The sequence below is a fragment of the Psammomys obesus genome, unplaced genomic scaffold (assembly GCF_907164565.1).
Source record: "Psammomys obesus unplaced genomic scaffold, mPsaObe1.curated_primary_1811, whole genome shotgun sequence".
Lineage (NCBI taxonomy): Eukaryota > Metazoa > Chordata > Mammalia > Rodentia > Muridae > Psammomys > Psammomys obesus.
Window position 1 is genome coordinate 12,648,547 of NW_026596117.1, and position 25,146 is coordinate 12,673,692.

At 45.0% G+C, this 25,146-nt stretch overlaps 1 protein-coding gene across 1 annotated transcript in view; it reads left to right on the forward strand.

Annotated features, from left to right (window-relative positions):
- Usp46 (ubiquitin specific peptidase 46) overlaps nucleotides 1–25,146 on the forward strand; it is a 69,462-nt gene that overhangs the window by 37,909 nt on the left and 6,407 nt on the right. Inside the window, exons 5-7 of the mRNA XM_055629333.1 lie at nucleotides 9,707–9,783; nucleotides 20,213–20,296; nucleotides 22,218–22,415. Coding sequence (XP_055485308.1) covers nucleotides 9,707–9,783; nucleotides 20,213–20,296; nucleotides 22,218–22,415 — 359 coding nt within the window. The remainder of the gene's footprint in view (nucleotides 1–9,706; nucleotides 9,784–20,212; nucleotides 20,297–22,217; nucleotides 22,416–25,146) is intronic.

Consider the following 25,146-nt stretch of genomic DNA (forward strand, 5'->3'; position numbering starts at 1 on the left):
CCACTCCTTGTCATTGTCCTCCTCACCCCTCCCAAGCTATCTCGCCAGGCTCCCGTTTACCTAACTTTTGCAATAAAATGCCAGCAATTACCTCGTAGGCCTGCTTCTGAGAAGTCCCCGGAAGACTTCAGCCTGTGTGCGCTAAAAGACTACGTGCAAAGGAAGGCTTGCAGCAGCATTTTATTTTACCTATTTTTTTTTTCCACAGAGTGTATTTTGGTCATCTTTGCCCACTCCTACACTTCTCCAAGATCACTCCCACTTCCCCTCTCACACTACCCAGGATCTTTCTTTCTCCTAAAACAAAACAAAGCAGATGCTGAAAATCAGAACCATCTAAAAGGAAAACAACCAACCAACCAAGAAGAGACAAAAAGCCCACAACCCCCTCACCCCGTGTGCATTTACTGTGTGTTGGCCAACCATTCCTGGGCATGCGGCCTACTCTGGAGTGTGGCTGATAGGCCCAGTGACCCTCCATTTGGAAAAAGCCGATTTTGGAGCAACATTTTAAAAGCAAAAACTTGCTCGTGTAACCAACACATAATTAGTTAGAAATAGAACATTGTCAGCATCCCGAAGGCCCTGAGTGATTCTTTACAATTTCATTTTTCTTCTACTCTCACCCTCTCCCTTTGAGCTCATTATTATATTCGGTGTTAGATAGTCTTAGTACTTGTTCTACATTTTTAAAGAATATTTGTTTTTATTAGTTTTCAGTTAGGCGTAGGTGTGTATGTGTGCATGTGGGTGCAGGTACGTGTGGAGGCCTGAGGCACTTGGTCCCTGGGAGCTGGTGTTATAGATGGTGAGCTGCCTGACATGGGTGCTGAGTACTGAACTTGGGACCTCTGAAAAGGCAGCAAGTGCCCTTAACTGCTGAGCCGTCTCCCCAGCCCCCTGCTTTGAAGTTTTATATGTAATATTTCTGCATGTTTATCCCTAGTCATGTACTTAATTCTGGACCTTTCTGCTTACAGATGCCTGTATGTATAAAGTCATGTACATACAGTCTTCTAAACTTGTTTTTTTTGTTTGTGTACAGTGTGGTTCATTGTTTTTTATTGTTGTGTAGCATTTTATTTCAGGAATGTGCCACAGCTTGTTTTTCCATTCTTGGATGATATGTCTGGAGTTTAGCTTTCTCTGAGACAACACTGCTGGAAACCTCCTCACACACATCTGGTGTGTGTGGTGGGGGTGACTTCTTTCTAGGGTAGCCCTCAGGCACGGAACTGCTGGCCATAGAACACTCACATCTTCAGATGGACGAGGTAAAGCTGATTGGTTCTGCCGTGGTGAAAATTAGCTTAGGAGAGTTATTTCTGTTGACCCCTGCCTTCTGGTTTTGTAGTCACCAAGCTTTCTCTTTGTCTTTTGGCTTTTGAGATGTAATGTTTTGTTTAACATTTCTGCCACTAATTTTTAGGTGAAATTGATGTGAACTTTTCTTTTCTCGTAGTGTACCTGTCTGTTTTGTGAATCAACCTATTTCTAAAGCCACTTTTCTGTGGAAGAGTTGCAGAGTCTGCATTCATTCTGATCTCTCTATCCTTTGTGTGTCTGCTTAGTATTTCTCTCGGCACCCTTAATTTTTTTTTTTTTTTCTTAGCGCTCTTAAAACTCATGGTTTAGTTTGGCTTGTTGCTGTTTACACGAACGGCCGTATAGCCTTTTGTGTCTTGATTTCTTTGGTTAGCATCCATGGTACGATTTCCTGCACCGTCACTTGATGCTTAGTTGACATCACTGCCATGTGGTGGTTTAGTACACTAGTGTCATGGTTTATTAACCTACTTTGTGGTTGATGGCTATTCGGTCATTTTTACTTTGGGGCAACTGTGAACAATGCTGCCGTGGATATTGTAGTACATAAAACCTAGCGACAGAATCCACATTTCTCTAGGAAAGTATACTGTCTCATGAAAGTAGTTTTATGACGTAACAGGTCAGGATATGTTCATCATTAACATCATTAGAATGTCTCCATTCCCCAAGATGGTAATGCCAGTTTACACCCTGTGTGAACATCCTTTTTCTTCCTTTGTTTATTTTTTTGTATAGTGCATTTATGTGTGTAAACGTGTGTGCAGGCGGGCATGCGTGGGGATGTCTGGAGACCAAAGGAGGCTGTCAGGTGTCTTCCTCTATCGCTCTCTGCCTTAGTCCCTTGAGAAAGAGTCACTGACTGAGCAAGGAGCTTGTTTTTCTCCTAGGCTGAAGTCTAGCAAGTTGCAGTGATACTTTGTATTGGGGTTTGGGGCACATATGGCCATGCCTGCTTTCTCTGTGGGTGTTAGAGAGTTCTGCACAGAGGTCTTCATGCTTGCAAGCAAGTGCTATCAGCCCCCGCGCTCTCTCCTCGGCAGGTGTGTGAGCAGCCTTAGCACTTCATCCCCTCCTCCGACACCACCTTCCTTTGCTGTCTGGTGGCTCTGTAAGTATTCTTAGATTTAGTGAATATCTTTCCCACACACACTGCTGTGTCAATATATGAAGACTGGGGATTCGGTGCCTGCTTTGTTTCTCCGATTTCCACCATAAAACCAGATCTGAAGGACAAGATGAATAATTGGTTATGTAATTACAATCTCAAGGCCGTATGAAGGAAGTGCGGACTCGTCCATGTGCTCGTGAGTCAGAAAGCAGAGCAGTGTGGCATTGTGTTCCTTGTTTGCAGCTGGGAGGCCTGCGCTGCATCTTCAGCTGGCTCCTCCTTTGGGGTTGTCATTTAACACTGTTAGCAAAGCCACCTTGGCAGCATTCTGTGCTGATTTATTTTCAGGATGACTCCAGTAATAGGCTCAGTCATATTGATAGCTTAACAACAACAACAAAAAATCTTCGAACAGAACAAATGATCCCTCAAATGCAAATATTGCATTAAGTACCCATGCTACAGAAAGTTGCTAAGTAGCCTTATATCCTGAAGGGTTAGCCCAGACAGGAAGCTGAGTCCAAAGATTCCACCTCAATTCTTTAAGCCTGGGAGAACATTTGTTATGATGGGATTCCCTTGGGGCTGGAGTGTTGCTCAGTGGTTAAGAGCACCCGCTACTTTTCCAGACGACCCAGATTTGGTCCCAGCACCCACCTGGTTGCTCAGAACCATCTGTAGCTCTCATTCTAGGGTTCTAATGCCTTCTTTTATCCTTGGTGGCCACTCTATGCACATGATACATACATGTAGGGAAAACACTCATAAAATAAAAACAAATAGGGCCTGGAGAGATAGCTTAGAGATTAGTTACTGCTCTTGTTGAGGCCCTGGGTTTGAATCCAAACAGCTTGTAACCACCTGTAGCTCCAGTTCTAGATCTGTGACCCTCTTCTGGCTACTACCAGCACCAAGCATGAGTGGGATGCACAGACATACAGTCGTGCAAAACACCCTGTAACATAAAATAATAGTAAAAGTGAAGACAAAATTTAAAACTTACATGTTTGTTTATTATTATTTAAAGTTAATATGCAATGTATAAATTGGACTCCGATTTGATGCTTTGAAACTGTATACATTATATAAAGCAAGCCTGAGTAATTAATGTGTCCGCTATTTCAAATATTTATCATTTCTTTGTGGTGAAACATTCAAAATCTAGATAGAACAATTTTTAACCTCCCCCTGAAAATGACTAAATCATTTGAGATGAATGAGTATATACATACATACATATATATATATGTACACACACACACACACACACATATATTCCCCTCCTTTCTCTGGTTACTTGGATAGTCCCCTCTATTTTCTTAGCTCCCAGATCTGGACAGGCTCCAGGAATCATCTAATCCTTGTTCTACCCGTGCCCAGGTGAATCCTGTGATGTCCCAGCCAGTTGGTCGCCATCATCCAGTGGACCCTGCCAGAGGCAGGGAACCTAATCTCCCCAAGGATGCATTCCATTTTTAGCCAGCCCTAACAGTTAGAAAGCCCTGGACTTTCTAAGAAAGGACATGGCCTCTGGGCTTTTCCTGCCATCAGATGTGCAGGGCTGGGTTTCCCAGAGGAGCTAATACAAATGTCAGAGTCTAACTTTCCTCTGGGAACCCCCTTTGAGGACTGTCCTAGGGCAGGCCCTGTACTCACTTCAGTCGGGATTGCTGAAGCCCCTCTTTGTGAAATCTTGCAGTGGATAAAGCTGTCCTAGATCCGGGGTAACAGATTAGCCCCTGGGGGCACCTTACCTTTGCCCCTCTCTGTGCCAGTCTTCAGATTCCGAAAACAAGGGCTGATTTTCCAAAGGGCCTGTCTTCGTCAAACGTTGCTTATGACTGCAGCGCAGATACCAAATGAAGGATTTATGGAGACAAATGTTCTCTGCCGTGGATCTAGAGGGGCTATTTTAAGGGGTAATCAGGGCTCACCTGTCCACATAACCTTGACAAGGGCACTTCGGAACAGGGGTTTCAGGATTTTCCACTGGAGTCTAACCACTCCCTGGCTTGTTCCTTTGTTTCTTTCGTAAGATTTATTAGGCCAGTTGGAGCTCAGTCTTGCTGTTGCTTATTTTAATTCTTTTTACATAAAGCTGATTTTTCTTTTCCTTGCAAGATCTGTGGCTTTTCAGAGCATCTCTATGGCTTTAAGATATATTTATGTTTGTTGCTGGAGCCAAATCAATGTGCAAAGAACTGTTTCTATTAACAGTACCAATTCTACAGGTCTTATTGCTTAGTTTTCAGAGGTTCACATTGCTCCAGAGAGCTTCTGAGACCTGCCCAGACAGAGAGGGGAGCTGGGGAGGCAGAGGTTGCTAACACACTCAGTGGAGATTCTGAGGCCAGGCCTCAGATGGGTAGCTGGGGCTACTTCCCTCAGTCTGTCCTTGGTACCACCTGGGGTGGTGTCATCACGGCTTAATCCTAAGGAGCTCTTACCATTCCCACTAACCCAGGAAAGGAATCAGCACACTTAAAGATGACCTCACTTACTCATGATGTAAATGTGTGACCGATAGGCTGATTTCTTCTACTAATTGAGTTACAGTTATTTAAAATTGAGCAAGTAGGGTCTCTTTCTTTACTTTTTAAAGGGGGGGGCTCTTGGGGATGGGGCAAGGACATCAGGCTCAAAATTAAGGAAGGAAAGAAGTGACTGTAGGCTGTTTGTGCTGAGAGTGTTGGAATCTCACAGTGATGTGTTGCCTTGGAGACAAGCTGTATTTTCCCTTTGGCCAGATCCTTGTGCAGGGAAGAGTATGCTTTCCTGGCAGCTGGCTTGAAGAAAACAATCCTCCTCGAAACCCTCTCACCACCCTCACCAACCACCAAACAACAAGGAAAACAACCCCTCCTTATCAAAATGTTAAGCATTTCCGCAGTTTGTTTCTTGACCGCGCCTCACTTCGACTGTGATTTCCTGGGGCCGGGACAGAAAACCGTCCAGATGGGTCGGTGTACCAGGCTTTGATCTCCCCCCAGGGCTGACTTACTGAGCAGTGCTTTACCACTCTCATCCCGAGAGCTCTCTGCATTTAGAGCTGAGAAAAATGTGACAACTTTCTTCAGCTACCTCCTGAGATTTTTCTACCTTTCTCTGAAATGGTTAAATTGAAAAAGACTCACATCTGACCCCACAGAAAATTTTGTTTCCCCGCCTCATTGCACCCCTTTCTATATGATTTTGGTGTGATTCCACTTGGCCATCATATTTTTATTTTTTTCTCAGAGAGGGGCTGTTTCAGTTAAGAGAATGCTTTATCAGTTTAAATATAGAATATTTGTGAGCAAATGTAAAAAGAAATATGAGCTAAAAAGAAAATGATTGCTATTTTTGTCTCTGAGAGGCCACTGATTTAGGTATTTGTTCAGTTTTTCTTCAGCTGAGGAATTCATGTAGGATGTATTTATTATGTGCTTGTCACGTGCTAGAAATTACGTCAAGTCTTAAGCATAGTCCTTGCTCTTCTGTCTACTGATATGCATGTTTAAACTGTGACTCCCCTTTAACTGCAGCAGCAGCATGACCACCCCATCTCCATTGCCATCACTGTCACCACCACCAATACCACCACAATCACCACCAGCACTGCCAGGTGTGAGCATTTAGACAGGCAAACCAGCATTGACAATCGATCCATATCTTCATTCACACAGATACTCACCATTCTTGACAATCTGGGTTTCCACATGATTTTTCTTTGGCTGAACGAATCATCTTCCTGGTAGATGTGATGCTGCACACCTTTAACCCCAGCACTTATGAGGCAGGGGCAGGGGATCTCTGAGTTCAAGGCCAACCTGATCTACAGAGCAAGTTCCAGGATAGTTAGGGCTACACAGAGACCCTGCCTCAAAAACAAGCAAGCAAACAGATAGGAATATAAAAGAATTCTTTTCCTTTTGCCTATATTCTTGAAGGTGGCACATCTGGATTCTGTATTGATAAGGTTTCTTTGGGCACATTAAAGATCGTATCTCCTGATGCCCATGGTTGAATCCTCAACTGCTGTTTGAATCATCTAGGCAAAGACCCATGATCTATCTTTTCTTTCCTTCTTTCTTTCCTCCTTCCTTCCTTCCTTCCTTCCTTCCTTCCTTCCTTCCTTCCTTCCTTCCTTCCTTCCCTCCCTCCCTCCTTCCTTCCTTCTCTCTTTCTTCCTTCCTTCCTTTCTTCTCTCTCTTTCTTTCCTTATTTAATGTATATGAGTGCTTTGTTTTCATGCACACCAGAAGAGAGAATAAGATTTCATTACAGATGGTTGTGAGCCACTGTGTGGTTGCTGGGAATTGAACTCAGGACCTCTGGAAGAACAGCCAGTACTCTTTTAACACTGAGCAATCTCTCCAGCCCCCCCCCACCTCCCCCGCTCATAATCTTTCTGTCATTCTTTACTGTTCTTCTTCCATGAATATATTATCTCTGTTCATTCTCCAACACCTTTCAGTGCCTCCTTCTCATTTATGGTGATCCATAAATATAATTACTTGGAGATATTTATAGGTTTTTTGGAAGCATATTAATAAACTAAGATTTTAGTTACTGCCAAAGCCAACCTTCTGAGCTTTTAGTAAGGAAAATAGAATATATGTAATGTCATGTGGTTGTATCAGTTCTCTGTAGTTTGCTATCAGCTGCCCTCATAGCTCTGAGGCTGGAGTGCATCTGTCACGTGTTATTAGAACCCTTGCAATATGTGTTGGCTTAGGGGCAACTGCTTTAGGTTAGATCTGGCTCAAGTTCTATGTTAGTGTTCAGTTGGCTTATGCCTGTGTCATAGGTTGGCCGGAGCATTTGCTTTAGAGGAGTGTCTAAGTTGAGACCACATTTCTGGAGTCTTCTGTAGGGTTAGCTGTGCTTAGCATCCTTATGGTGACAACAGAAGTGCAAGAAAGCAGTCTCATGGTTCTGGAGAGAGGTGGATCTGCAGCTAAGAACACTGGCTACTTTTTAGAGAACCCAGGTTCAATTCCCAGCACTTACATGGTAGCTTACAACTGTCTATAACCCCAGTTCCAGGGGACCCAGCTCCCTCTTTAAGTCTGTTACAGGGGCAACAGAGACACATGTAGCATACAGACATACATGTTGGCAGAATACTCATATACATAAAAATATACATATATGTGTGTATGTCTATATATGTATATATAGACATACACACATATGCATATATATGTATACATATATATATATATAAAATACTCATATACATAAACATATACATATATGGTATGTATGCCAGTGCTTGTCAACCTCTGCTGATAGTGTGTCTTCTAAAGTCTCCCTGGCCGAGACAGGTTCCAGAGCTGCGCTTGGATTCAAGAATGGGGAAACAGCTGGGTACCCTGTCATATGCCTGCCTGTCTATAATTGCCTAGAATCCTAGCACTCGCCGTGCTGAGGCAGGAGAATTCGGTTCAAGGCCAGGCTTCGCTGCATAGTGAATTACTGTCTCAGACTATCACACACTCACACACACACACACACACACACACGGCTGGGGTTGGGATGATGACAATGTCCTCTTGATGAGATGAGCTGTACTCAGAGACTTGGAGCTAAGGATGGCCTCTACCATAGCAGAGCAAGCGCCCCACGCAGTTAAAGGTGACAGGGAGATCAAAGGACTGTCCATCTAGATATACACATGCCTTTTGAACAGACTTAGTGTATGTAATTGTGTAGCCTACATTTTCATTTCTCGTAACTACCATGTAGCAAACCATTTCTAGCTTTGTGAACATTTTAGGCCATTAACCATTTTTTACCTCAAATGTAAATACATTAACCATTTTTTACCTTTTAGTAACCTTCCAGTTACTAAACACTTTTTTTTTCCTTTCTTTCTTTTTGAGATAAGCATTCACTATGTATTAGCTCTGGTTGTCCTAGAACTCACTATGTAGACCAGTATGTCCTCAAATTCTGCATGTCTACCTCCTAAGTGCTGGGATTGAAGACTTTTTTTGTTGTTGTTTTGTTTTGCTTTTGTTAAAGACCCTGTAATCCTGGCCAGTCTTGAACTTTCTATGTAGATTCAAACTCACAGAGATCCACCTGCCTGTGCCTTCCAGGTCCTGGGATGAAAGGCGGGCTCCACTACCCAGTCCTGAGCACATAGTTGTTAAAGCTCTCTGCATATGGTATCTTATCTTAACAACACTCTTTGGAGATGCTGTTCTTGGCCCAGTAACGAAACTGACGCATAGAGAGTCTGAGTAACTGTCTCAGTTCATACTCTTCATAGTCAGCAGGGGCAGCCTCCATTTCTGAGTTTACTTGAAAAGCAGCAGAGAGTGTGTCTGCAGCTCTGAGTATTGCTCTAGGTCATTTTTCTAGAATCTGTAATTATAGGGTCATTGTTGCTCTCCCCCCCACATAATATTTTTATTGATTATTTGGGAATTTCACATAGTGCACCCCATCAGACTTAGCTCCCAGTTCCCAAAAAGCCAAGTCCAGTTAGGGTTGTATATATATTCCTTGGAGCATGGGCACTCAGAGTTGCTCTTTTCAGTGAGTGTGCTCTTCGTTTTCCCGCTGGCTGACTGAACACTTCAAGTTTGTTGCTGGGTCAGTTCATCCCTCCCAGTCCACCAGCAAAAAACTGTGAAACCTCAGGGCTGTTGCTGAGTGAGCAGAACGGAAGCAGTCGCTCAGGAGCTTTGATAGATACATGAAGTGCTGAGGAGCAATGGGGCCAGTGAACGGGCTTAGCTGTGAGTGTGTGACCAGCTCAGGAATTACAGCACAGGAGTCTGCGTGTTGGAATGGCAGCTGGATGGAATGCAGCATGACAGTCCAGTTCCCTGATCCCACAAGGCTTAAACAGACCCTGGAGGAAGAGAGTGACTTCAAGGGACTGGGCTTAGCGAAGAGTCACCATGTGGGTGGAGGTGTCTTCTCTCTTGGCCTTTTTCTGTCCCCATCCTCTGCTAGTGTGGGCTACATAGTTGCCTGCCTGATACTTTTCGGGTTGCAGCAATGAGGAACGTGGCTGGAGCATAAGGGAAATCAGGTTAAGTTTTAGTCACTGAGTTTTGAATCAGAGCTATGAAGAGGATGAAGTTGAATTGGGAAGCTTCGGTTGGGTTGGATGTTCTGAAGTAACTGGTTTGCTGAGTATATTTGTAGCCACATGTGACCTTTTCTGCTGTCACGTGTCATGGGCTACCTATAAAAGCTGAAAGTTTTAGCTACGGTGTCTACTGTGTATTTTGTACCTAATCTCCACCCCTCTTTTTTGTTTTGCTCCAGGTGAGTAGCAAAGACGAAGATTTCCTTGACCTCTCTGTTGATGTGGAACAGAACACCTCCATCACCCACTGTCTGAGGTAACTGCTTGTATTCTGCCCAGGGTAAACACTTAAGGAAACTCCAATCCCACACCTTCGTCCCTGCTTTTAAACCAGGATAGCCTTACTATTTTCTATTCCTTCTTCCCTGAGACATTAAAAATAAACCTATGTGGTCTGGAGAAGCGTCTTAGTGAGCAGAGAAGATCAGGAGGAAGTAATCAGTCACTGTAGTTAAAAATAAAACTTTAATCTTTAATACAGATACATGTTTTAGCTCTGTGTGTGTGTGTGTGTGTGTGTGTGTGTGTGTGTGCCTGCATGTGTGTATCTATCTCCCTCAAGCACATACTTACATAATTAAGTTAATAAATAATAAAGATGCCAATCATTGCTCATTTTCTAAGGCATCAGTTCTCAACCTGTGGGTCATGACCCCTTGAGGGTTGAATGACCCTCTCATTGGGGTTGCATAAGACCATCAGAAAGCACAGATATTTACATTACAGTTCATAACAGTAGCAAAATTAAATATTTGAAGTCGCAGTGAAAATAATTTCATGGTGGGGCGCTGGTGTCACAACATAAAGAACAGTATTAAAAGGTTGTAGCATTAAGAAGGTTGAGAACCCTTGCTCAAAGGGTTACCTTTTAATTAACATTTATGTGCTTTGAGAACTAGTGAAGCAATTGCCTTTTCTACATTGTTTTAATATTCTGTAGAGATTCCTCAGTACTGTTAAAAGAGAAATGAGCCAGAGTTTAACAACATGTGCCCAAGATTACTACAGATGAAACATACTCAACTTATGCACTGAAACTTTGCTCAGGGAGACTGGGAAGGTGGCCCAGTGGTTACATGGTCACAGTGTTCTCACAGAGGACCTGAAGTCAGTTGTCAGCATCCACATCAGGCAATTCTCAACTATGTGTAATTCCAGCGGTAGAGGAAGCCAATGCTTATGGCCCCTGTACCCACAGACAGACACACATACACAGCGAAACAAATCCTTTTAAAGGAAAGAAAATGTGCTTAGAATTGCCACAAAGACCAGACTCCCCATCCCCACTCCCTTTCAACAAGGAAACAGGTGCTTCTAATTTTTGGAGTTCTGTCCAAGACCCACGCTACGGGAGTGGATGTCAAGAACCACCAAGCTCTAAGGCCTAAAGAGGTGGCCACTTCCAGTCGAGTGGGTAGATGAGCACTGAGGGGATGAGAGCACTCTATGAGCAGCTGATGGTGAAGGTGTTAGTGTGGCTGAGGGGTAGCTCTGGGCTTCCCCAGCCAACAGCTTACACAGCTTGTGGGCGTCTTAGAGTATCATAGCAAGGCTCGGTAGATTTGCATGAGTAAGCATCAGGAGACAGGAGCTTGCTGAGAGGGGCTTCTTGGTTCACACGGGTATGATAAGCTATATGACGTGGGAGCCTTGGTTCACCTGGGCTGCAGGAGGTTGGATGACTTGGGGGCTGATGGCTTTCCCATTCACTGCCCCCTTCCCCCCATTTCCTCCCTCTCCACTCTCAGCAAGGAGAGTTTGCAATATGTTTTGTAGGCTGGCCTGTTTCTTCAGCTTGGTTCTGTTTAAGAGGCTGTAAAAACAGACCATCTTTGGATCTCCTAAAGCATTTTCTAACTATCATGGATGCCCAGTGCACTTGGCTGAAAAAAAAAGAAAGTTGTTTTAATGTTGGTTCTGCCGGGAAGGACGTTGCCCGTTCTCTTGCTTGGTAGACCAGGTTTGAGGAGTTTCCGCTGCTTCCTCATGGGGAATCCCTGGGCTGTTTGAAGGGAGTTGCAGTGGCTGTAGCATTGAAACCAGGCCAATAAAGTGCTGGGTGGTTAGCTCCGAGATCAGACACGTTATGGAGACCTGAAACACGGATTTCTGTTTCCATAGAGGAATGTGAATTCGGGTCCAGATTCCCCAGCAAAGGCAAGGTAGAGCTGTGTTAGGAGAGTGTAATTCGCTCTTACATCAGTTATTTTCTACCGCTGTGATAAAATGCCTGACAAAAACAAGACAACCGGAGGGGAGAAGGGTCAGTTTGGGCTCACAGTTTGAGGCGAGGGTCCATCACAGTGGAGAAGGCATGGTGGTGGACTCACAGGGCGGCCAGTCACACAAGCCCACAGTTAGGAAATAGCGAGGTGAGCCCTCACACTCACTCACCTTCTCTTTTCATTCCCCCGTTTTTATTCAGTCTTAGACCCGGTGCATGGCATGGTGCTATCTACATTCAGTGTGGGCCATTCGTTCCCAGTTATCCTCCCTAGAAATAACCGCCACAGCTACCCCCGGAAGCATATTTCCTGGGTACCTTAAACGCATTCAAGCTGACAGTGAAGATTAACCACCATAGCTCCCAAACTGGCCTTTTAGAACCTCAGATTCCTATCTGAATGGACAGTCCAAGTCAGTATCCTGATGCTTACTCTACAACTTTACATCACCTCTAAGTTAGATCTTGGCCAGCTCACCTACATCTGCACGTGTCATAATGAGACTTCAGCCAGCCGCTGTCCTTCACCATCCAGGCTCTGTATCGGGCCGCAGCTTCCATCCCTCTGTCAGGAGTGGGTAACACACCCACTCCTGCTTTTTGTTTGTTTGTTTTTCCTGCCAAATAAATCTTTGGATTAAGGTGGTTGTAGTGCCGCACACCTTTAATTCCAGTGCTTGGGAAGTAGAGGCAGGCTGACTTTTGTGAGTTCACTGCCAGCCTGGTATACATAGTGAGTTCATGATAACCAGGACTCACGTAGATAAAGGAATAAACAAACAAAGTCTCTGAGTTGGGCGAACGAATGACCATGACATTAATGACCATGACTCCGTTCGGATTGTATCCATTTTATTTGTTTTTCAGTTAGGAGCTCTTTAACATTTCCTGTATTAATGTTTTATGATGTGCTGTTTCTATCTTTCATCTGTCTTAATGACTGTTAAGGAGTCAAGCTGAAATCCTGTGACCTGAAGTAAGTGCTCAGCCTTCTCCTTCCAGAAGGGGTGTGGGTGACAGTTTCCAGAGTATTCTCACTGAACTTTTGCCTCAGAGAAATGGTATAAATTATATTAAAACCCAGAAAACAGATCAAGAGAAGCCACAAATCCACACTGTTGTCTGAGTTCTCCCACTTCAGAGCTCAGTACTGCGTCCCTGGCAGGATGAGCAGTCTGTGACTGAGGATTCTGCCAAAGAGGGTGGTCTTGTCCTCCCCTCCCCCGCTGGAAAGCCCAGGGATGCCCTTGAGCAAAGACTTAGACTGTGTGCAGTCTGTCCTGATTGTCCTTCTAAAGCCTTTCTTGTGTTCCTCTCTTCCCTTTGAGTGTTTTTGCTCTTTCTGCCTGCGGCTCTTCCCAGAACCCAGCCTTTGCTTCTAAGAGCTCAGGTTTAAAAGGACTTTCTCCCTTCCTCCTGTCACCTGAAATACTCTCAGGGCACAAGGTCAGCCGGCTGTCCGAGCGATCTTTGAATCCTCTGAGAGCTCTCTCCATGTGAAAACTGATCTCTAGGAATCCTGTTTCCACCCGCTTTGAGAAACCCAATTTATGCCCTGAGTTTACACACACTGTCACTCCCACTGCCCGTCTCTTGCATCTCTCGTCTGGGTCACTGACCCCTCTCTTAGTTTTGGTCATTAGTGACAGATGGAATTTCCTGGATGTGACACTCAGTGAATTTTTTGAAATTGATTTTTTAGTTAACGTGCTAAGTAATGTCTTTTGTTGTGGCATTTCAGACATTATAGTTGCTTCTTACTTACCCACCGCCACTACCCTGCCGTCTTACCTGCTCTCTCGGTTCCCTTCTCTCCTCAGACAGTCCTCTCTTCTGCTTTTGTGTCACATCCATCTCATCAACTTTGTTATTTCCCTCTTGTCTCCCTTCCATTAGAACTCCTCCTCCCTTCATGTCCTACACACAATGCACAGCACACACAGACACACACACACACACACACACACACACACACACACACACGGAGAGAGAAAGGGGGGGAGAGTCCACAAAAGGGAAATTTATCTTTCTAAATCTGGCTTATTTCGCTTAACATAATAATGGCCAGTTCCATTCACTTTCCTGTACGTCATTATTTCATTCTTATTTATGTCTGAATCAAAGCCCATCTTATATATGTACCACATTCTCTTTATCCATTTGTTTGTCAATAGACATCTAGGCTGCTTCCGTGTATTGTGAATAGTGTAGCAGTCAGCATGGATGTACACGTGCCTTTGAGGTATTCTGACTTAAGAGTCCTTCAAGCATGAACCTAGTCATGGTAAACTGGGTCCTCCATTTTAATTTTTTGTGATTTTTGAGGAACCTGTATACTAATTTCCATAGCATATATCCTTTGTCCCTCTGTCCCCATGTCCTTCTCTTTCTCTCTTTCTCTCTCTTTTTCTTTTTCTTTAATATTCAAATCAGTAGTTCCCGGACTTTGGTGCTTATATCAGAACCACCTGGATAGTAGTAAAAATAGAGGCATAGAGCACATTAAGAACTTGAGTGAGTCTGGGCTCCTGTCTCTAATGTGTGTTCTGGGGATTCTGGAACCACTGAAATCTTGAGAAGCTCAGTTCCCACTCTTGGCTGTCTTCCTCCGGTCAGTGGGCCAGCAGCATTGACATTGGTTGGGATGTCACTAGAAATGTAGTCTTTAGAATCAGACTGTATTTTGCCCAAATTCCTCAGGTGCTTCATTTGCATGCTAACCTCTGGGTGGCACTGGAACAGCTGGTGTCCACCCAGGCAGCCCAGTCATGCCTGGGTTTTACCCGGAGAGGTCTGCTGGGCTTGATTGAGGTTCTCACCTCAATCAATGGATGAGTATTGATTGAGATGCTTTTAAAACATGGAGCACTTGGGCTGGAGAGATGGCTCAGCAGTTAAGAGCGCTAGTTGCTCTTGCTAGACCCCAGTTCAGCTCTCAGCCCCATGTGGGGGCCTCACAACCACCTTTTACTCCAGCTCTAGGGGATCTGAGGCCTCAGTGGGCACCTGCATTCACCACCACAAGCACCAAATCAGACAATTAAAACAAAACAGATCTTCAAAAAGAAACACAAAGTGCTTGTAGGCCCAAGCTGAGGTGCAGTCAGGAAGCCACGGGAAGGGACAAGTCATTCAAAATGCAGGAACCTCCTGTTTCTTTTCTTTGGTTTCTCGTTGCTTTGTTTTATGTTTTGTTGTCCCACCCTGAGACAGAGTTTCTCTATGTAGCCCTGGCTGTCGTGGAATTCACCCTATAGCCGAGGCTGGCCTCGACAGATCTGCCTGCCTGTCTGCCTCCTGAGTGCCGCAATCAGAGGTGTGTGCTATCACTGTCTGGCACAGTGTATTTGTTTGGAGACAGGATATCTCTCTGGCCTTGGAGCTTACTAGCTCAGCTGCACTGGCTCACCGGGAGCTGCTGTGGAGCCTCCCACCCAGGCACTCCTGTTACACACATGTGCTGCCCCACCAGTTGGCTCTGTCATGGTGCCGGAGACCAAACCCAGGTCCTCAAGCTTGGTGGAGCAGGCACTGTATCAACTGTGCCATCTTCCAAGCTCCCAAGTGTCACATTTTCTAATGCTTAGCTTTTGGGATTGGGAGGGCGGGGGCAGGGAAGCTAGTTCACTGAGCAAAACTTTCCAGTTCTAGGGAGTGTGGGTTACACATGCATATTGATTCTTTATACCCGGATAGACGGGGCACAGCCTGGCCCTGCCATAGACCATGACCAGTTATGGAAGCAGACACACAGTTACCTGAAGTGTCCTAAGAGCCTCAGAGGCATTGCCTAAGAACATTCTCTTCCCGAGCACTGAGGGGGAGAATTGGGCATGAGCTCTCATCCTAACCAAGAAGCTATCTCCAACTGACAGTCACTTGCAAAGGAAAAATTTCTTTTTTCCAACAGAGTTTCACTGGAAATACAAACCGCTCTTAGGGATGGCCAGCATGAAATGAATCAATGGCATTTTTGTGATTTTTGTTTGTTTTTGTCTTATATTGCTTTGGGCTTTTTTTATTTTTTATTTTACTGGTGCTTGTATGTTATGGTTTCCGATTTTGTGTTTTATGGTTTTTTTCTTTTTTGTCTTTTACCGTGTGTATCTGTATGTGTTGTTTGTGTGTGTGTGTATGTATGTATATTTTTAATTTTTATTTTTTATTCTGGTTTGGTTGTTTTCAAGAGAGAGAGAAGGGGTTGTGGGGAGGTAAGGAGGCTCCAAGAGGAGATGGGGAAGGAAAACTGTGATCAGAATTGTAGCAAGAATTTTTCAACTGAAAAAAAATTTTTTTTTCCTCTTCCAAATCAGTGTTGATTCTCTTTTCTGGCGTAGATTAAGACTTAAATTGAGGCCAGCAATTGATGGCTCAGTGGGTAAAGGCACCCTCTGGCAAGCCTCACAGCCTAAGCTCAATCCCCAGGTGCTGTGTCATGGAAGGAGAGAACCAATCCCTTAAATTCTCCTCTGACCTCCACTCGAGCATGCCCATATGCATGTATAAACCCATAATAAAAAACAAATGTAATGGAAACTTTATTAGTTTTTTAAAAGGGACTTTAATTGAAATGGTGACAAGTCCGCCCATCACCTGGGTTGCTGAAACATGGGCACTCCTTTCCATGGAGGACACTTTTCCTCCACTTAGGCTGGATACATCTCTGTAAAGCTTTCAGGTTTCTTTATAAAGGCATGCATTTCTTATTAGATTTGTTCCCATGGTGAATCTTAAAATAATGCTTGATTGCTACTGCGACCCTTTTTTTAAAGAGCAATACAGAGAGCTCCGTACTTCCCAGCCTTCTCTGTGCCTCAGAAATTTATCCTAAGTGGCAGAAAGGTCTCTCCATTGCCTCCTGCCTATTTTAACTTGGCCTTGGAAGGCTTCCCCAGCTGTTCTGGCTTGCTTCATTACTATTATTTTGATTCTGTTATGAGAAATGTCAGCTCCTCATGTAGCCCAGGCTGGCCATGACCCTCCTTACTGGAGCCTCCGAGCACTGCCCTGCCAGGGCACCGCTTCACACCCGTGCTCTTGTTCTAAGAACTGCCACCATGAACTCACAGACCTGCTCTGCTTTCCGTTACTGTGGGGCCTGCTTCCCTCCCGACCTTCCCTTTCTTTTTTTCAGGTTCACTGCTATGACAGCCTCACACCTTTTATTACGGCATTGTGCTGCTTCTCATCCTCTCTCTCTGTCTCTGTCTTGAGGCAGGGTTTCTCTATGTAGCTCTCACTGTTCTAGAACTCACTCTGTAGACCAGGCTAGCCTTGAACTCAAAGATCCCCCTGCCCCTGCCTCCCAAGTGCTGGGATTAAAGGCGTAGCCCACCATCCCCTGTGGCATTGTACTTCTGAACAACTGGAACTGAGGAGAATAGTGACATTTTTAAATGGGGCCTTTAAATTAATACAGCTTGGCTGTCCCTTATCTAAATGCTCTGGACTCGGAGTATTTTGGATTTTGAGACCCGGGATTCTCAACCAGTGAAAACGCTTGCTGTATTTTATCCTGTCCCGGCCTACAAAGAACAGTTAGCTGCTAAGATGTGAGTGTGTTTGGCTCCTTCCCGTTGGCTGTGCTTTCCTTGATTATTCTGATCAAGGAAACAATCGCAAAGGATGCTCCACAGCAGTTACTCGGTGAGGTCTTTATTCCGCTGCGTTGGATTCTGATTGCAGACTGAGGACTGGAAGCCTGAGGGTTCGGCATGATTACCTCCCGACCTCTTCCAGGCGTTTCTCTGCAGTGCTCTCTGTAGCAGTTCTCAGAAACACTGTCTGCTTGTGTCTTTCCTGTGCTGTTTGGGAGCCACTGAGCTGCAGGGCCCCTGCAGGCTTCTTAGTGACGCCCGAGGCTGGCTGTGGCCCTCCCACACACCCCTGTGCCTTACTCTCCCAAACGCTTCCTTCAGTGAGGACCTGACTTGGACATTGCCTCTTAAAGAGATACTTTGATTATTCCAGTAGAGATTTATTTTCTCTCTGCTCTCCCCCTGGGCTTCATTCTTCTGTGTTCATTCATTTGTTCATTCATTCATCCATTTCATCAGGATCAGACTGGAGATACACACACACACACACACACACACATACACACACACACTCCCTCCCTGCCCTTCTGAGAGAGTGTGCTGTGTAATCCAGAGGATCCACGTTCAGGGTCCTACATCCCTGTGATAAGCCATCCGTGGAATCATGTGCATGCGTGTAATCAGAGTTCGAGGTGTATGGGGCAGGAGAATGGTTTGATATTAGGACTAGCTGAGAGAATATGAGCCCAGGTTTGGGTAGAGAACCTGCCTCAAAGGAATTTGAGAATAGTGATAGAGGAGGATATCCGATGCCCTCTTCTGGCCTCTATGCATAATGTGCGTACCCCCACACACACACACTCACTCACATGCTCATACATACACATACACACACTCATGCTCATACATACACACACACACACTCTCTCACACATGCTCATACACACACACACACTCATATGCTCATACACACACACACTCATACACATTCAATGCACAGACACACACAGAGACACACATACTCATATACACATTCACAAACACACACAATCACACACACACACAGACGCAGACACAAACACACCATCTTTAAGAACAAAACAAGCAAACAAAAGAAAGCCAACGGGCGTGAAATCCGAGCCTGGTGGGGTTCCTTAGATGGCCAGAGAGACCCGATCTGGAGAAGGGGTGTTCACTGGGTTGTGAATAGCCAGCCTGCCCAGCCACTGAGGAGGGGCTCTTGAAGCACTCTCAGTGCTCAGGAAGTAGCCCCTAGCTGTTCCCCTAAATGGAAGAGGACAACCCAAAGTCCCCGTGTCTGGATCAGGCAGATTGCAGAGTGGAGCAGGAGACAGGATTAGGAATGGTAGGGTCTGGGGCCCATAGCCTCTGGGTGTGAGAGTGGGACTGTTTTTCCTGAGTGCAGCGGGAAACTGACGGAGGGGGAGTCTTAGACAGGGGAGTCGCCACTAGTGCTTTATGATTAAGCTGTACTTGCTTGCTCATTTGCACTTGTCTCTTACGAGTACAGTTGTTCTCCAAATCCCCAGGACCTAGTGCCTGTCTGGGGAGTTAGCACATGGACAGGGCTTTCTTCCCATGTGCTCTCTGCAAGTTGATAGCTCGTTAAATAACGCTTTCTGTTTAATAAACCTGCTCATTCTGCTGCTGGGAGACCGTGCCGAGAAGGAAGTGTCCACAGGCATTTTTGAAAGTGCAGGGTAGTATACTCTAAATGTTGTTTGCAGCTTTTTGAAGCCGACCACAGAAATGCAGAGTTGAATCTGGAAGAGAATGAAAGGCTGTGACATTCAGAAAGTGAAAGCTCTCAGTAGCCAGCAGGACCTTCTGATGAGATTATATCCAGCACAGCCACAATGGCCTTTGTTTTAAAAGAAGTCAGACCAAAGTGCTTATCCTGGGGGGTGAGGGGGGAGCAGGGCTGGGTAAAAGGCCACTACCTCTTGATGACCCAAATGTGATTGTGTGTGTGTGAGAGAGATCGAAAGAGGAGGGTGGGGTGAGGAGGTCTCGTGTAGCCTAGGCTAGCTACATCAACTAGATGGTGAAAGGTGGCCGGAAACTCCTGGTCCTTCGGCTTCCCCCTCCCTAGTGTGAAGATTATAAGCGTTCATCGCTGCAGCCAGTATATACAATAAGAGATGGAACCCAGGGTGTCGGGACTATGCTAGTATGGAGCCACCTGAGCGACATCCCTAGACCCTTAGGTTTTTGTTTGTTTGTTTGTTTGTTTTTTAAGCTGGACATAAGGACAGTTGTACACAGTTCTGATTTCAGTATCTTTAACTCTTATGATCTTAGGGCTTTGGAACCCCTGAGATGCCATTTTTAATTAATATAGAAATACCACTTTGGGTTGTATGATTGCCTTTTGGGGACCCGACTTACGGTGTTCAAGTAGGCTTTTGCTGAAGATGGTATTTTTCTAACTTACAAGTATTATTACTACACCTACTTCTATTAAATACTGACTTTTTCCCCTTCTAAATCTATTAGAAACTCTAGTTTGTATCTGTCTGGATCTTCTTAAATTAAATTTTGTTCTCTATTGTTCAAGGGGCAGGGTCTGCTTTTGAACCCATGGTGTAGCTTAGTCTGGCTTTAAACTTTCCATCCTTCTGCCTAAGCCTCCCGAGTGCTGGGATTAGAGGTATGTGCCAACAGGCCTGGCTTACGTCAAGCTGTATTTCCAAACCTCTCACGGTGAAGCCACAGCCCGGTCCTGCAGACATGTTCTAATGGCATAACAGCCCCAGTCTTAAGAAGGCTCTTTTGTGGTTATTGTTTTCCCCACTTTCAGTTGGAAATTACCCTTCAGGTAATAGAGGGCTTTAAATGTGGTGTATTAAATATGTCTGGGCTTTTTTTTTTTTTTAAAGGGTGAAAATATTTTTTCTCTACAGAGACTTCAGCAACACAGAAACGCTGTGTAGCGAACAAAAATATTATTGTGAAACATGTTGCAGCAAACAGGAGGCCCAGAAGAGGTGCGTGAAGGGCTGAGCAGCGAGGGTGGCTCCTGTCAGAAGGGCTGTGTGGGTCTGGCATCTCCGCTTCACAGTGGCCTTCCTCATCCAGAAAACCTGGATACGAATGCTGCCTTGGAGAGCGGTCATTTCTTTCTCCTCATTCTTTTCTTATCATCAGCATGCATCAAGTGTTACTGTGTGCCAGATACTACGCTGGTAAACAGTGGGGACTGAATGTACTCACTGCCCCTCTTAGGATTAGGGACAAAGTGTCTAAGGTACTTATCACAGTATGTAACAGTGGACACAGCTTTGGCCTCCTTGTTTACAGCCAGAGATTTAAAAACAGTGTGTTTCATGAGGAGCTGTAGGTCAAGGACAAGTTGCAAGAATAGGTGATCAGGAAGTTGGGTGGGTACACCAAGAAACCCTGTTTTAAAGAAAGTTACTGTGTTCTGTCATGGCATCCTGTCCAGGCTCCCCGTCTTTTTACCAGCATCTGCCAGTTACAGGTCTGTGCCAGTTGGTTGTTTTCCCATTATCTCATCCCCACAAACCAAGAACCTTGTGAACGCCTCCTTGGGATAAGTTAATCTTGTTGGTTCTAGAGATTTCAAGGTAGCACATGGCTCCTCAGTGGTGCCCTCAAAGGCTGAGGATCCAGACCTGGAGCTGCAGTGATTTTTCTGCCTAGCCTCCCTCACCCTCCCAGCCTACCCGGGTAGACCCGGTATACCGTTCTCCTTGCCTTCAACCTGAGCAGGCCAACCCCTGTAACAGGCAGCAGGTACTCTAGTTAGTGGACATGACTCTGCCTCCCATCATGAGACTCTCACTCCGCCTTGGGCAACCGAGGTCTGCGTGTGTGGCCTGAAGGTCAACCCAGGAGGTTTCGTGTATCAAAATGACATGTGTTCCTGGGGAATGTGGAGGTTTGGGGTAATTATTGTCTTCCTACTAATTTGTTTTTATGAGACAGGGTCTGGCCGTGTAGCCCAGGCTGCTCTAGAACTTGCGCTCTTCTTGTTGGCATCATGCCTGTCTCTATCTACTGATGTTTTTGTTTATTTTTACAAAGAGGCTTTTTTTTTTTTTTTTTTTTTTTTAAACCATAGTAGATTCCTCAGTAAATATTCTCTTAGAATTGGTTCTTGTAAAATGTGTACGGGTCCAGTGGTGTTTGTGCCAATTCGGCACATTCATCAGCGGGGGCAGAGGTAGAGGTTGGGGGAGGACTGTGTGCTCTTCTCCAGCACTGTTACCTACACAAGCTGTTACTGTGTCTCTTTACTCAGGAATGTCAATTAATGGTCAGATAGTAGGGGGAAATGTTAATGTAAGGTGGGGACCAGAGCAATAATTCTAGGGCATCATTTCTCGAAACCTTCAATGCACTATTATATGTGGAGGCTTCAAAATGGGAAGAAGCCTTGTTCAAAGTTGACAAGAGCCCCTGCCTCCCGATTCACTGCTGTTCCCAGGACCCTGGAGTTTAGCTTGGGAACACAGCCCCGAGTTAACCTCTGCACCTGTGGTAGCGGGGACACCCATGTGCCTGAAATGACAAGAGTCAGGAGTGGCTATGAGCCTGGCAGCTTTGCCAGTCTATCGTTTTGCCTGGTCCTTTTCCAAGCTTCCTTCTCTTAATTTCTCAGCCCTCCTGTCCAGGTACAAGGGAGTGGACTGTCCCAAGACACTTCATTTTGCCTATGCTGTGACCCAAATGGAGTTGCATGGTTGTGCTTTTCTCTTACTTGGGCTAGCCAAGGATGCAGGATGCGCCAGTCTTTACACACGAGCACGCCGTTCTGCTTGTGAAAAGTCTGGATACTTGCTGGGTTCCCCCCCACCTCCGGCTCTTGTTTGTGTAGGCAATAGTGTGTTTTCTTCCTCTAACGGGCATTGGATACAATCAGTTTTCTGTTTTATGCTTTCTTAGGATGAGGGTAAAAAAGCTGCCCATGATTTTGGCTCTGCACCTAAAGAGGTTCAAGTACATGGAACAGCTCCACAGGTACACCAAGCTGTCCTACCGGGTGGTCTTTCCTCTGGAGCTCCGGCTCTTCAACACTTCCAGCGATGCCGTGAACCTGGACCGCATGTATGACCTGGTCGCTGTGGTTGTTCACTGTGGAAGGTAAAGGTGGGCTGGGAGGCAAGTTTCTGGGATAAGCATAGGGCTTACTGCCTCATCAGAATAGACCCAGCCATGCCCTTGCTGGATTGTGAGAATTCGTCCGGAAATGGCACTCAGATTCTTATTGATCACCTCAAAATATACAGAAAAGCTTAATGTGGAGATGTACCGGAAAAGATACGTCATGTGGTCATGACCCGGGGGTACTCGGCACAAGCTAAGACGAGGGCGTGTAGTGTTAGGGCACCGCTGACCCATAGACAGCGCCACTGAGAAAAACATGTCAGAATCTGTGCATATGGAATAACATGAGAACATCGGTAATCTCAATGTTCTGTCAGGGGAAGTAATTCCATCTCCTTTGGATAGAAATAATACAGATGATGAGTTCAAAGTGACATGGAGAAATATATGCTTATATATATATGACTGTTTTATATATATTATAAAACATATATCTATTATATATATACATATATATAATATAGATATATATTTGAGACAGTTTTTCTCTGTAGCCTTGGCTGTTCTGGAACTCACTCTGTAGATAATGCTGGCTTTGAACTCACAGAGATCCACCTATTTCTGCCTCCCAAGTGCTGGGATTAAAGATGTGCACCACCACCACCGGCCTTATTCATGTATGTGTTTTTTAAAATGTATTTTTAATCACGTATAGGTGTGTTTCTGCCTGTGGGTACATGCATATTATATAGAAGTGTGATGTGGGTCTGTACATGTGGGTGCAGGTGCCGGCAGAGGCCAAAGGTGGCGGATCCTCTGGAGCTGGAGTTACAGATGTTTGTCAGTCACTTTACGTGGGTGCTGGGAACTGCACTCCGACGCTCTTTACTACTGAGTCATGTCGGCAGCCCCTGATTTTCTTTTTTAAAAAGCTGTGCATAGGTATTGGAAAGATTGCTTAACTGCTCTTCCAGACCTGAGATCAGTTTTTTTTTTTACATTAATTACAGTTTATTCACTTTGTATCCCAGCTGTAGCCCCCTCCTTCATTCCCTCCCAATCCCACCCTCCTTCCCTCTTCTCCTCCCATGCCCGTTTCTAAGTCCACTGAAAGGGGAGGTCCTCCACCCCTTCCATCTGATCCTAGCCTATCAGGTCTCATCAGGACTGGCTGCCATGTCCTCCTCTGTGGCCTGATAAGGCTGCTCTCCCTTCAGAGGGAGGTGATCAAAGAGCCAGCCACTGAGTTCATGTCAGAGACAGTCCCTGTTCCCCTTACTAGGCAACCCACTTGGAGACTGAGCTGCTATGGGCTATATCTGTGCAAGGGTTCTAGGTTATCTCCATGCATGGTCCTTGGTTGGAGTATCAGTCTGGGCCCAGATTTCTTGGTTCTGTTGCTCTCTGAGTTCCTGTCCCCTCTAGGTTTTTCTATGAGATCAGTTTTAATGTCTGTGCCCAGTGGCTCATAACCACCTGTGTAGCTCCTACTTCAGCAGACCTAACATTTTTCCAGCCTTAGCCACGTGTATGTAGACACACATAATTAAAAATAAAACAAATCTTCTAAGAAGCCTTACATATATAATATATGCACATCCATATCTATAAAATTCACAATCAGAAGAGTATTTTAATATGTATGACTCAAACCTGAAAGCAATAGATCACATGTAATAATTTTTTGGCATTTTGGCTGATCAAAAATACATTCTTAAAAATATTTTTTAGGTAACTTTCACCATTTCCCCAATTCCTTTTTAAAAACATAACTTTATTTTTTTTTTTAAAAAAAAGATCATACTATTTAGCACACATACACATCCTTGCATCTCTTGGCATGAAAGTGGATGTCTGAGGCCAGCCCATGGGAGTTGATTTTTCTTCTTCTACCAAGTGTACCCTGGGGAATTGAACTCAGGGCATCATTAGGTTTGGCAGCAAAGGTTTTTACCAGCTGAGCCCCTGGCTGACTCCATTTTCCCACATGCAAGATTTACATGAGACCAAAAAAGGAATACTGTAGATATGAAAAAGCAAAGGTTTTTGCTGAATGCTATTAGCACATTTAAAAAAAAATGCCATATTTGATATAATCGTGGGAAAGTATAATGAAAATTCACCTGCTCCCTATCCATTCTTCATTTGCTTGGGATGGATGAGTAGGTGCTTGTTCTCTCTCGGGACAGGCACGGGATTGCCCCTTGGGTGTCAGTTTTGCCTTGGAGCAAATGTAATGTTGCAAGTGTCTTTTCCTCTCTGCCTGGTTTGGAGACTTTGAATACACATTTATCAAGTCAGTACTGTCACCGTGTCGGGGATGGGCTGCTTAAATTTTCACCTTGCCCTGGGGTAGATGGTATTAGGCCCTGACTTCACGTCTGACACCCCACATTCTGTCCTGAGTATGCCACTCCAGGTTGGGCCGGGTGTTTTCTTTTGTTTGTTTGGTTTTTGTTTTTTTGGCTTTTCCATTAGCCAGGGCTGTCCTGGACTCACTTTGTAGTCCAAGCTGGCCTTGCACTCTCAGAGATCCGCCTGCCTCTGCCTCCCACAGTGCTGGGATTACAGGCATGTGCAGGTGCCCAACACTGGATGTTTTCTTATCAATAGGTTAGAATTCTTTATTGACTGGCTGTGATCCAACTTTGGCTCGACTGAACAGTTCTAAATATCTATAGAACAGAGGGTTCCAGTGATCACAGCATAAACACCTGGGACCCCGCAGTGTGGTAGGGCCGAGGAAATCTAGGGGAACAGAGCCTGG